The 14,493-nt window shown below is 39.3% G+C and overlaps 1 protein-coding gene across 1 annotated transcript in view; it reads left to right on the forward strand.

The window, feature by feature from the left end:
* Positions 1–5,222: 5,222 nt before the first annotated feature.
* Positions 5,223–14,493, forward strand: part of SBNO1 (strawberry notch homolog 1) — a 47,209-nt gene continuing 37,938 nt past the window's right edge. The window contains exons 1-4 of the mRNA XM_007938123.1: positions 5,223–5,354; positions 6,051–6,155; positions 8,902–9,214; positions 12,307–12,404. Coding sequence (XP_007936314.1) covers positions 5,223–5,354; positions 6,051–6,155; positions 8,902–9,214; positions 12,307–12,404 — 648 coding nt within the window. The remainder of the gene's footprint in view (positions 5,355–6,050; positions 6,156–8,901; positions 9,215–12,306; positions 12,405–14,493) is intronic.

Raw genomic sequence — 14,493 nt, forward strand, 5'->3', positions numbered from 1 at the left:
TAAGGCACTTGACTGCTAACTAGAAGGCTGGTGGTTCAAACCCACCAGCCACTCCTCGGAAGGAGGTTGGGCAATCTACTTCCATAGTGATACCACCTCAGAGACTAAAGGAGGGGTCACTATGAGTCAGGGCTGACTCTACCGTACGTAACAACAACAAGAACAACAACTTGATTTGTTGTTGACCTTGTCGTGCATTTCTCTCAACCTCAGTTTCTTGTCAGTAGCATGGGGATAATGCCCATTTACATGGGTTATTTTGAAGGATAAAAGAGATACACACCCACTGTGTAAGAAATCTCAAGAAGAGGCATCTGGATTTGATTGGGTGATCAGGAAAAGCTTTATCCCTCTAACCACCCCCAGTCCTTCTTGTTCTTTTATAAAGCATTTTTGAAACTTTGTATGTAATCTACATGTTGCTTTGTGAATCCATTCTTCTTTTACAGCAAATGGAGAGTTCTTTCCTGAATGTTTGCTCCTTTGAAGGCTGGTTGGTAGTGCACAGTGGAGTGAAATGCTACTCAGTCTTGTGTTTTCCCCATGATCGGTTCTGCATTGGACCATATTGATCCAAAGGCTTTTTGTTGGCTGATTTTCAGAAGTAGGTCACCCAGCCTTTCTTTCCAGTTCTTCTTAGTCTGGAAGCTCTGCTGAAGCCTGTTCAGCTCATAATGACATTCACCGAGACATGGGTGGTGCTACACCTGCATTGGTTGGCCTGGAATTGAGCCCCGGTCTCCTGCATAGAAGGGAGGATTCTACCCCTAAACTGCCATTGCTTTCGTGGAGAGGGGTCAAACTAGCTTCTCTTCCTAAGTACCTTCTCTTCCATAATTATTGATGAACTGTATCAACTAAATTCTAAGTAGTGGATCCTAGCATCATTATCTTCCAAATTCTTAAAGCATTCACTCATCATATCTGTGCTACATAAAAGCAAAGCTGAAATTGCCTCTAGAATCAGACATACTTAATGCTATTAAATAATGAGGGAAAAAAATCCCCTTTTTTTGTTGTTCAGGCAAAGATACTTGCTAAGTAAGTGATATTCCTATGCACGTTTAAAAATATCTGCCAGTTTCCTCTAGACACACTAACTGATTAACTGGACAAGTGGAATATGTGAAACTTTTAGATAAAAAGGGAACTGATTGTATAGAGCTGATTTGCAAGATAATAATGGATTGCCAACAAAGTTTATGTTCTGAGAAATAAGTGGTCTGTCAGTGACATGGAAGAAGAGAGGTCTTTATGGAAGTAATACTAATGTTTACAAAAATGTTAATAAATGCCAAGTAATAGTGAAAAGCAGATTCGTGAAATAATGCTATTGCTCCTTGTCCTGTATTGATGTTTGTTCTTTTCTATATATAATATTTAAAACATGGGTCATGATACAGAAAAGTGATTTGACAGCCCATGTGTGGTGACCAGGAGTTTGAAGACATTGGTGTAGCTTTGAGAGTGCAGGAGGTAGTGTCAGATCTCCTGGGTTTGAAGTTCTGCCCCACCATTTACTTACTTTGTTGGTTCGCACTGCGATTTTATTTTATTTTTTAACATTCTATTTTAATTTTTCCCTCCCTTCCCCTCCCACCCCTGGTAACCAACAAAGGAAGTTTCCTTCCATACAGAAATCTTTCCTTGATTCTTTACAATAATGAACTAATATAATATTTGTCCATGTCAGCACAGCAGTCTTAAAAGGTGCGTTCTATTTTTATTCCTACTTAAGGATGAGGAAACTGAGGCACAGAGGTTATTACTTGACCATATTATACAACTAGTAGGTACTGTGGCCAGTATTTCAACCTAGTTATTCTGCCTCAGTCCATGGTCTTCTAAACCACTGTGGTACGATACCCCATGCAGATAAATCGTTTGTATCTCTCTGCTCAGAGCATCAGAGGTCTGCTTTAGGTCTTCTCCACAAGAGGACCCTTGTCCCTGTTGGCATGTTTCAGTGTCAGTACTCTCAGTGGGAACTGTATCCTTTCACTCTCTGATTGGCTATTGTTTCTTAGTACTCTTTCCCTGCCAAGACCAGCTTTTATTTTCTACAGTGTCCTTGTTTTATTTGTCATTATTGCTTACATAGGTGTACTGTTTGGAAATAGGTGATATTTTCATATGTATTTATGATAAAACATCAAACCCTTTTGTTGTCCATTGCTGTAGCATCGACCTCCGATTAGTAACTTTTGTGTTTGTTGGAGTGCTACATGTTAAATGTCACCTGAGAGCTAAAGCTTCTTGAGACCTGGACATAGTTCTCTTATACCTAACAGTGTTCAGCATTTTTATTATACTTTGTGGGTTCAAAGTGAAAATATTCTTTCCCCCTCAGGAATAAATCTTGTTTGTAAAATGAGGAGGAGGAGATTGGCATGTAGGGGCTCACTCAGCCAGAGCACTGAAATGCTTTGAGTCTGTAATAGTTTCAGAATAGGAATATGATTAAATAGTAAAGTTTTTGCCTAAAGGAGTTAGAATTTGGGATAGATTTTCTCTTTCTGTCCCTTTTCTCTCTTTTCCTTGCAAAAAAGAAGAGCAAGTAGAGATTCTGTACTTAGTTGGCTATGGGAGAAAGGATCCCTAGATTCTGTTTTGTGTATATGATGTATGTGAGAGTAAAACTGGGAATTCCTTGTAGAATAGTTTTCTTCTTCTTTTTAATGATAGTATCTTTCAATATTTTTAGGTCCCGAATCAGAGGGTCTTAAATTGTGCTTTCCTTTGGATGAATTTTGAGCTGGTACTGATAGTTTTTATAAGCTTGTTACTAAAACAGTACATCTACGAAAGGTTTTATGAATTCAGTAACATCTTTCAGTGAGCTTTTATTTCATTAACAGTGTGTTTGTACTTCTGAGTATAACTAGAGTGGGTTTGGTGTACATCTGGATTAGTGGCGCTCTTGGTCTGCAAGGACCCTGTGGTCTGTAACTTGGGAGACACTGGTTTAAACCATTTGTTTCAAATGTAAATAAATAATTCCCAGTGTTTACTTTGGGCGGTGGGGGATGACGTTTGGTAGTTTCCAGCATTCCATAAATCTGGGTCAGGATTTTTGTAGGAGCTGGTGAGCTGAGATCCCCTGTTTCCATAGGTCATTGGTCCTGATGAAGTATTTTGTGATTTGAAAGTGTTTTTAAAGCATTGATTTAGGTCTCTAGGTCCTTTCTTGTACTTGGTACTAGGATATGTTGTAAAGTATGGTCAACTATATCTGTATTAGACAAGTGGATCAACTTAATTTAAATCCATGTTGTGGCATTTCTTCAATTTTCTTCTCTGTTATCCTGCATAATATTTCCATCTTGCTGTTTACCTTGTCCTCCTTCTCATTTAATCTCTGGTTTTTATTGTAAAATAGAAGACTGAAACTTCATGGGCTACCAATGTCAATTTTTTGATCCATTCTTTGAAAAAAGAGTACGTGGCTTTGGGAATTTGAACTGTCTAGGTTCCAGTCTCCTACCACTCTTTATCTGGATGACTTTGGCCAGGTAATTTAATCTTTCTGAGCTTCCATTTCTAAGATTGTGATATCATCTGTGTCACAATTGATGTGGGTTTAGATACGAGGATGTATGTCAAGAGCCTAGCACTGTGTCAAGTTTGTAAAGGGTAATACTTCAGCACTGTAATGTCCCGTCGTCCTTCCTGCTTATATTCTTTTCTTGCTTAGACTTTTCTCTGAAAATTCTGGGAAAACCTCCTTTGGGGCTATTATCCTCCCATCCTGCCCATCATTTCAGTTCTGGGTGTTTCTGGCTCCCTCTTATATTTATTCAGGTTTCCCTTAGAAGTTCTGCATAAATGGTCCCAAAATCTGTGTAACATTGACTTGGTAGAGAATTTCTCTGTTACATATATTGCTTTAATCTAAAACAGTAGTTCTTATATGTTGAAGTCATGATCATAGTACTCTTGATTAACACCATTCTTTTTGTAGGACATCATGAAACACTGGCATATTTCATTCTCTTGCACAGTTTAAGAACAAATAGAGTGGGTAAAAATTATTATCTATGTAACATGAAGTTGATTTTCTGGGAAAAACAAGTGTGGTCAGAGATTTCCCATAAGTGTGTCTGTATACATTTGGTTATTTCAGATAAATTGGTGAGAAAAGTTGAAATTGAGAAACCTTTGTTAAGCATTTTTTTTCTCCCTGTAAAATGGGTCAAATTCATTTTGGTAATAGAGTACTTTGGTCTGGCTCTTGTGCATATAGTTGGAAAACTCCAACCTGAAATTTGCTTGCTCCTAAGCAGGCTTTTTTTTTCCTCGGCCCCCATAACTCATCCTTTAGGTCTCCTGGGCTGAAATTGAAATTGTATTATTTCATTTTCTCTTGGGTGAATGCTAATCGTTCATCAACTTGTGCTTTTTCTGTGGTATGTGTTACGTTCTGCTTTCCATTCTGAGCTTTTATTTAAACCAAATCCTATGAATTCTCCTTCTTAAATGTCTTGGAATCTGTTCCCTCTTCTTTCCCTGTCTACCCTGATTTTATAATACAGCATCTCTCTCCTGGTCTGCTGGAGCAGTCTCCTAAGGTGTTTCCCTGCTGTGGGCTTACTCTCTCTCCACTCAGCTTGTTTGCACACTGCTGTGGAGCAATCTTTCTAAAATCACAAATCTCACCATGTCAAACAGTCCTCCCTTTGAAAACCCTTTAGTGGTCCCTGTTGCCCACAGGATTATGTGGACACCGGCATGGTGTACAAGGCTGTGGGTGAAGTCTTCCTCGTTCCTTGCAATTTCCTACCTGAGCCTCATACTTCTGCCCTGTAGAGTGCCTCTTACCTTAGTTGTGCAAGTGTGCCAAATTCATTCACACCTCCATGAGTTTGCGTTGTCCGGAGGACCTTGTCTACCTGATGATTTCGTGCTCAGCTCTCTTGTCATCCTCCTGACCTCTGTCCCAAGCCACGTACAGCATTTCCTCCTCTGGTCTCTGAATATTGTGTAGACACGTACTCCGCCTTCCTTTTGCTGTGCTTTATGTACGCTGTCGGTCCTTTCCATCTTATTGTGAGCTTCTAGGAATCAGAGTCTTTTTTTTTCACTCTCTTTGGCACATGGCAGGTTTGTAATCAATGTGGAATGAATGGGTTGGGTAGAGATGTTAATTTTTTTTCTATTTAGAAGATAACTAATATTTGTCGTTTTATATTTTACGTGTTAATATTTAATATTTTGTCCTAAAGATGGTGGAGCCAGGGCAAGATTTATTGCTTGCTGCTTTGAGTGAGAGTGGCATCAGTCCAAATGACCTCTTTGATATTGATGGTGGTGACACGGGACTTGCAACTCCAGCGCCTACCCCTCCAGTTCAGCAGGTAAGGCTTTGCCACAGCCCTGTGTAAAATAGCCTTTTTCTTGATTTATAATTTCCACGTACAGAAATAGGTATTTATCAAGCCTTAATTTTAAATACTTAAGTGACTCTTTTATGTTGAGTATTAGTCTTCATTCGTGAAGTGGAAAAATACTGGCAATGAAAATTGACATTATTTTCTGCTTTGATATTGTTATATACATATATATACACACACACACATATATATAAGTAAGAGATTGGTTGTTTAGCATTCTGATGGGGGAATAACTGATCTCAATAGCTGACTTTATATTTTATAGGAACATTCTTCTGTGGCTTCACTGTACACATTCTCTGAAAGCCAAAATAAGATTCAGATGTTAGCATAGCGGTTTATGAAGATTATATGCTTGCTTATAAGGATTTTTGCTTTGCTTGCTATCAGTGACTTTACATTGTTGTTGTTGTTGTGTGCTGTTGAGTCGGCCCCGACTCATAGTGACCCCCCTCCTTGGGTTGTCCAGGCAGTATCACTACGGAAATAGATTGCCCAACCTTCCTTCCGCGGAGTGGCTGGTGGGTTTGAACCGCCACCCTTCTGGTTTGAATATAACTCTTGATGTTTTTAATTTTAATAAAATTCATGTAACTCTTTTTCTTAAAACAGAACTCACTGCCATCATTCTTTCTTTCTCTGTGGTTGTTTTCTCTCTAGTCAATGCCACTTGGTGCATTAGAACTGGGTTTGGAGACTGAAACAACACTTCCTGTGAAACAAGAGCCCGAGACGGTACCTACGCCGGCACTGTTAAACGTCAGGGTAAGAATGAGAGAGATGTGCTATCCCTGCTGACATAATCTAGGATTGTATGGGGATGCCTTGTTTTATATTATGCATATCTATCTATCTATATGTGTGTGTATATATGTATATATATATATACGTGTACACATTGAAGGTTTGTTGTAACCTTGCGTCAAGCAAGTCTATGGATGAGATTTTTCTAATGATGTGCACTCCTTTGGTGTCTGTCATATTTTGGTCATTCTCACAATATTTCAAACTTTTTCATAATGTTACTGCATACTTAATAAAGTGCAATATAGTATAAACATAACTTTCATATGTACTGGGAAACAAAAAGTTCGTGGGACTCACTTAATTGTGATACTAGTTTTATTGTGGTGGTTTGGAACTTAACTGACAGTATCTCTGAGGGCTGCCTATGCTAAGAAGATAACCTTGTAAAATGAAATAGTTTTATCTTGTTAGTTCTGCTTTTTGCTTATCTCTTTGGGAATATCCTGTCTTTACCTCCTACTTTGTAAAAGGTTTCTTTCACTCTCCTGATAAGTTAATCAAAAGATAATTAGAACAAAACAAAATGTTTTAAGTTTATTGATTGCAAATAACAGAAAGTTTATGAAAAATAGATTAAAAAAATACAAATTATCTCCCTACAGATTTCATTTTTGTTCATGTGTGTGTGTGTATACAAATATATTTTTTTTCTAATAGTAGAGGAACATACTTTGTATGCTTCAACAATCATTTCAGTAATAGGTTGATTATGATTATATAAGATAAACTGGAAATTTATGACCATTTGCTAGTTTTAAGAGACAACCCTGGAAGCTAATTTATAAATAGTAATTTTTTATATTTATACTTGTTACTAATGCAGATGGAGTTATTTTGGAAATTTTTGAAGTATCAAATATGTAGTTTTATGGAATAAATTAAATCACAGATTAGTTTCTGAATCTGGATTTGAACTACTCATTTTTTAAATTGTGACACCAGAACATTAGCCAATACAAGAACCTCTTATTTATATCAGTGACATTGATTACAGTTTTCATGTTGTGCCAGAATTATTGTCCTTTTCCAAAATACTTTATTTACCCTCATTATCATAAACTCAGTGTTGTCCCAAACAAAAACTCTCCTGGATATTGTGAGAATGACCAAAATATGACAGACACCAAGTGAGTGCACATCATTAGAAAAATCTCATCAATAGACTTGCTTGACACAAGGTTACAACAAACCTTCAATGTGTACACGTATATGTATACATATACATACACATATAGATAGATATGCATAATATAATACAACTTTTGACTTGATGGTACCTGGCAACAATTAAATTTTAGATTTTTAAATGCTCTACCAAGTTTTTTTTTTTTTTTTAAATATAGAGTCCTGTGACCTTACCTTAGCCATAACAATTTACTAGTTTAAACATGGTGATATAAAATTGGTGGACAAACTAGGTAAAGTCTGATAATTTCTTATATATTATTGTTGAGAGTTTTATTTAAATGTGATAAATAATCAAGAAGACTGTTAAAGGAGACTAAGAGTTTGAGGAGAAAAAGAAGCAACAATAGACTTAACTTATAAATATATATGATTTGTGCTTGTAGTTATAAAGACGTTGTTGTCCTTAACCTTGACATGTTTTCTTTCACATTTTTGTCTAGCTTCTCCATGAATAAAAAATAAATACTCTATAGTTTTGTCTACACTCAAAGGTAGCACACACATTATTATGAACTTTGTACTATACCTGGCTGGATCATTCATACAACAGAGGAATTTAAAACTCTGCTTGGTTTTTGTCTTTGAAGTTGTCACAGGCATCACAGGTTGGAAAACAGAGCCTCAGAAAGCCCAGGCATGCTGCAGTTAAGGATTTGCCTTGGTTCTTTAGCTGGGACAGTTCTGGCATTAGAAACTCTCCCTTCCATAGTCTTTCTGTTATATAGGCTTACCACACATCATAGTTTGCATGGGACATTCCCGCTATAGGCTTGCTGTCCTTGATGATTATTAAAATGTCATACCACTGCTATACCTCAAAGTGTGGTGTGTTTTAACTTGTAACTAATTAAATATAGCTAATTGTATTTGACAAAAGATTGAAGTTGTCAAGGATTTCATTTTACTTGGATCCACAATCATTGCCAAGCAGTTAAGAAATCAAATGATGTATTGCATTGGGCAAACCTGTTTAAAAGACCTTGAGCAAAGATGTCACTTTGAAAACTAAGGTGCACTGAACCCAAGCCAGTGAGGAAGATGGAAGAAGAATTTATACCTGTGAATTATGGTGTTGGTGAGGAATGTTGGACGTGCCACGGACTGCCAGGAGAACAAATGAACCTGTCTTGGAAAAGGACAGCTGGAGTGCTCCGTAGAAGCGAAGCCGGGGAGGCTTCATCTCTTGTACTCTGGTCGTGTTATCAGGAGGGACCAGTCCCTGGTCAAGGACATCATGCTTGGTAGAAGGTTGGCAAAAAAAGGAGAAGGCCCTCAACAAGACAGACTGGCACAGTGGTGGCAACAGTGGGGTCAAGCATAGCAGCGATGGTGAGGGTGGGGCAGGATCGACCAGTGTTGGTTCTGTCGTACATAGGGTCGCTGTGAGTCAGGGCTGACTTGATGGTACCTGGCAACAATTAAATTTCAGATTTTTAAATGATGTACCATGTTCATATGGTGCATTAGAGAATAAAGCATTTCTCGGTTGTCTAACGTGTCTTGTTTTGTTTTCTAGCAGCAACCTCCATCTACTACAACATTTGTGCTGAATCAAATAAATCAGCTTCCGACCTTGGGATCTACAATTGTAATGACTAAAACACCACCTGTAACAACTAATAGGCAAACCATCACTTTGACCAAGTTTATCCAGACCACTGCAAATACACGTCCTTCAGTCTCTGCACCAGCAGTACGAAGTGCCATGCCCTCTGCACCTTCGAAAGAGCAAGTTCAGCTGAAGGATCTTCTGAAGAATAATAGTCTGAATGAACTCATGAAACTGAGGCCACCTGCAAATATTGCCCAGCCAGTGGCCACAGCTGCAAGTAAGGCATTAGTCTGCATTCAGTAGCACCTGTCTTGTTCACCTTGCTAACATGTCAGAGTGTGTTTTTAGGGTCAGAGCATAAGGAGCGCTGGTAGCACAGTGCCTAAAGCATCTTACTGCTAACCAGAAGGTTGGTTCCAACCCACCAGTCACTCCACAGAAGGAAGACTGGGCAATCTACTTCCCATAAAGATTTACTGCCTCGGAAACCCAGTGGGGGTGTCTGTGAGTAGGAGTTGACTTGATGGCAGTGGGTTTTCATTTGGGTCTAAGCATGAAAGAGGTGTTAGTCTGCAGTACTCTGTACATTTACTGTTTACACAGTTCAAGGGAAGTAAAAACTTAGAAGATCAGGTAAAGCTATGCTAGCACTACGAAATTTTCTTTTAACTTTTTTTTGGTTTTTGGAATTAGTGCTTCTCCAACTTTATGTGCCTATGAATCATCTGGGGACCTTGTTCTGAAGCAGAGTTCAGTAGGTCTGGGGTGGGGTCTGACAGTCTGCGTTTCTAACAAGCTGCCAGGAGACACTGATGCTCCTTGGACCATACTTTGGGTGTCAGGCTTTTAACTGATACTTTATTTGCCTGTGACTATCTCAATATTGTGATTTTACCTATCACTGATTTCATTGTTTGTGGATAGTCTGCTTTCAGTTATTCTCTTTTATTATAGAATAACTTACTACATTTTCTTTGAAGAGCGAGCATCCATACTGCTTTTTATAACAACTTTACTGAGGTGTAACTCCTGTGCCAGAAAATTCACTCTTGTGAAGTGTACAGTTCAGTGATTGCAGTGTATTCACAGAATCTTGTAATAACCATCACCATGACCTAATCCTTAACGCTTTAGAGAGTTAAGGGAAACACATTCAACAATGACAGGAGCACAACTTTGAAGGAGTTCATTTATGCATAAAGAGTATAGATTTTGTAGTTGTTCTTTTCTGAAGTGGCTTTTTTGATGTTGTTCATTCATTCAGCAAATGTTGATTGAGCCCTTACTATGTATCAAATACTCCTCTAGCTGCTAAGGCTGTGTCTAGGGAGAAAACTGTCGTGGTTCTGCCTCCTGTAACTTCCATCCTAGTGGAGGCGGTTCGTTTTAGTTATTTATTTTTTGACTTTGGCCATTTCAAACTTCCGTAATACACATTTAGTTCTAGAAAGTAAAAAATATGAACTCATTTTTTTCCCTCTTACTTTGTTCTGAGAACTTTGCTAGGCTTATGTCTGTTGTTGTTATGTGCCATCGAGTTCGACCCGACTCATGGTGACCCCTCCTTGGGTTTCTGAGACAGTATTTCTCCAGAAGTAGATTGCCCAACCTTCCTTCTGAGGAGTGGCTGATGGGTTTGAACTGCCAGCCTTCTGATAAGTGGTCAAGTGCCTTAGGCACTACGCTACCAGGGCCTATGTATGTTTTTTTTTTTTAACTTTTAGTGTGGTGAAAACACACACATGTTCACCAACATGACGACTTCCCCATTTACAGCTTAGGGACATTGATGACATTTTTCATGTTGTACCATTACTGTTATCCTTTTCTGAAATATTCTACCACTGTTAGCATAAACAAAAGCTTCCCCTTTTCCCCCTCCCTCCTAACCCTGGTAAACTTTGGTATGTATATGTGTGTGTGTGTGTGTGTGTGTATATATAATATAAATGTGAATTCTTAAGTGAGATACTCCTTCCCTCTAGTCTCCAATTAATTAAAAAGTAAAGAGGTTGCATCCTTATTATATAACAGTAGTAGGCACCATTGGAGGTTCTAACCCAGTCCTCAGTTAGAGCCTAAGCTGCTCATTCTTTTATTTACAGTTTCAGATTAGGGGTGGGCATTTGTTGTGATTGTTTCCTCTGTCTTTGTGGATATGAGGCATATTCCTGAGGATTTGTTAATGCACACACAGCACCCTGCCAGGGTCTTGGGATTGAGGTGATGACTGTTGAGTAGATGGTTTCTCCTTCCACAGTGCTGCTTTTCGGTTTTTTTTTTTTTAAATCCTTTTCCTAATTTGTGAGATACGTTTTAATAACTAGTACAGAACACTATGTAATTTTCCTTCAGAACTGATTGCTTGGCAGTTGTAATGTGCTTGTGTTTATAAAAGAGGGCCAGGAGTATTCCAGAAAAGGATTTGTAGGCTGATGTAGAAGTAACTTTGTCTCCCCTGACAGAAATAGTTAAAATTCCCAGATAATCGCATCTTTGTGTCTGGAGTCTTACCATCCTGCCCTTGATGACTGTAGTTTTACTCTCAAGGTCATTCTCTGGAACTGACTGCAACCTGGCACCTGGATACCAGTTGGGAAATCATTTGCGCCGCCTGAGGACACTTGCCCATTTTTATGATAATGTTTTCTGCTGTGGAGAGCAGACTGTGGCCCTGATGAAGCTGAGGTGCAGGGCAGCACCTGGGATGGGTCCCAGGGGACTTGTGGGTGATGAGCGGTTGGGAGAAGCTGCTTCTCACCAGGGTCTTTGGACTACCTGAGGAGCAAGCCCGCGTACTCATTTGAGTGGCTCCCTCCCTCCTCTGAGTCCTGTGCAGCTCTACTTTATGATGTGGATCCCATGGTGCCACAGAAGTTTGGAAACAGTGCTGCAGGGGGCAGTAGGGGTCACATTTGGATCTTTATTCTGAGGGAAGGGGGAAAATCAGGTGTGCCCAAAGTAATGTTTTTCCTTTGGTCTGGTAACAACTTGTTAAGCCTCAAAAGTTGGTAAGTAGCACCAAATAAGGTCAGAGTGACTATCTTGGTGCTAACACTGGGTTTTGTTTCGTTTTGAAACCCAGAGAAGTGTGTTCAAGGTAATGCTGTGCTTCTGCTCCTGACACTTGTATGGAAATAAGCTGACAGATCGTTCTGGTCAAGGTGGCTTCTGATCCATGGTTTTAAAATTTCTCACACACACGTTTACTTTTGAGTTACTTGAATGTTTTCATCCTTAATGTAAGATGGTGATAGGCAGATCGGTGTTCTTTAGTTTGTGAAGTAGGTAAACTTTGAATTTGAAAAATACTAGAAGGAAAGAAGAAAGACTTTGTTCTAAGACTTAAATTGATTTTATCCTTCCCAGCTGATGTAAGCAATGGTACAGTGAAGAAAGATTCTTCTAATAAAGAAGTAGCAAGAATATGGATAAACGACATGAAAATGAGTTTTTCTCCAACCATGGTGAGTTTCAGAAAGTAGAGTCTATGTTTTTGTGTGGTATGAAAGTATACTGACTAAAAGTACTCTCAAACAACCCTTAGAAAAGTTTTTTTGTGTGGACGAGCTACTCGGCTATATAAATTAGGGGTAAGCATTAAACTTCACTAGAATAGACTAATACATACTAAACAGATGGTAGAATTTGTATGTTCAGTAGTCTGTGGTGGTTATATGCATTGCTGATATTTTTTTATTCTGAGACTCAATGATCTAGAAAATACGAAAACAAACCAAAAATATTTGATAATTGTTCATTTTAGGATAAAGCCTAAAATGTCATGGTCTAGTTATGAATTATAATATGATACACTAAATGATTTTCCGTAAGTTTGGGGAATGATATGTTTATTTGATTGATCAGTGCATTTATTTAAGGACCTCTGTGTAGGGAGTTTCTACAAGAAATACATTACATGATTCCCATCTTAGTGAACATAACATTTAACAACCCCATGAATTAAGTAGTTAATGAGTGAGGTACATCAAAAGTACAGTCAGCTGCTTTGTCAGTGATAGCAAACATTGATCTAGGGATGGATAGATGAGTGGACAGGCTGAATGATTAGGTATATCTGTGCAGGGGGGAGTGTGCCCATGATCATGTATAAGGTTGATGGACAGTGTTTCTTCAAGTGTATTTTTATGTTCTGTAAGAATTTCCAGGTATATAGTAGAGCTGACAAGGGACAAGATTGTAGTCACTTCTAGGCCATAGCCAGCTACCCAGAGGACTTGTGGGCTTGGGACCGTGGTCACAGGGGATATCACGCTCAATTGGCATAACATACTACACAAAAACATTGTTTCACATCCTACTTTGATGAGTAGTGACTAGGATCTTAAAAGCTTGCGAGCGGCCATCTAGATGCAACCATGGGTTTCTCCTTGTCCATACCAGAGAAGAATGAAGAAAACCAAAGGTTCACGGAAATAATTAGTCCAAGTGACTGGTACACCATGCGATCCTCAGCCTACATTACTGTGAGACCAGAAGAACTAGATGGTGCCTGGCTGCCACTGTCGTCCACTTAGAGGGGGATCTATGTAGGAGATCCTGAATAGAGTGGGAGAGCAATGTGGAACAAAACTCAAAATCTTGAAAAACAAAAGACCAGGTTTGCTGGTCTGATCAAACCTGGTGCAACCCCCTGAGACTGTGGTCCCTAGCTGCCTACTCCTGTGGCTTCCAGCCAAACAAAAGACGGGCATATGAGCTGAACACTTATGTCAGGTAGATACACTTCTTGGAGAGATCAGTCATGGGAGAATAGAAGGGCTGTGTATGCACAGGGAGACAGCTCGGGGGGTAGGAGTGCATGGAAGGGAAGGACACAGGGAAGAGGTGGCTGTGGGGAGGAGGTGGGAGGGGAGCTGTTGCATTGTGGGAGATTGCAGTCAATTCATGAGACAAAATGTATGTGAACTGCTTTATGGAAGATGAATTTGCTCTGTAAACTTTCACTCAAATCACAATAAAATTTTTTTTTAAAAAGTACAGTCAACTGCTTATGATAAGAGTTACAAATTGAAGGAAGCTGAGTTCTCTGTGAACCAGAATAGCCTGGTTTTATGGTGGTGTACTGGAGCTTGGGTTTTGCATATGGACAGAATTTGAGATACGGGCAAAGAAGGTGACTGTGCTTAGGATGACAATAGCCAGAATACTTGGCTTGGGGAAAAAAGTTGGAATGATAGATTTTGGCTCCATAGAGGTGTTGGAGTTGAGTATTAGGAACTTTGGACTTGTTGTGGTATCTGTGAAGAGTCCTGGGATCTGTTAGAGATTTGGGATGGGTGGCATGGTGGAAGAGAGACAGGCTTAGAAGTTGGCTAATAAATAGTCCAGAAAGGGAGTGGTAAGGGAACTCTGGTAGCATAGTGCCTAAGGCACTTGACTGCTAACCAGGAGGCTAGCGGTTCAAACTCACTCGCCACTCCTCGGAAGGAAGGTCGGGCAATCTACGTCCGTAGTGATACTGCCTCGGAAACCCAAGGAGGGGTCGCTATGAGTCAGATCCAACTCAACGGCACATGACAACAACAACAACAA

Source organism: Orycteropus afer, unplaced genomic scaffold (assembly GCF_000298275.1).
Source record: "Orycteropus afer afer isolate SDZICR_OR568_19922 unplaced genomic scaffold, OryAfe1.0 scaffold00048, whole genome shotgun sequence".
NCBI lineage: Eukaryota > Metazoa > Chordata > Mammalia > Tubulidentata > Orycteropodidae > Orycteropus > Orycteropus afer.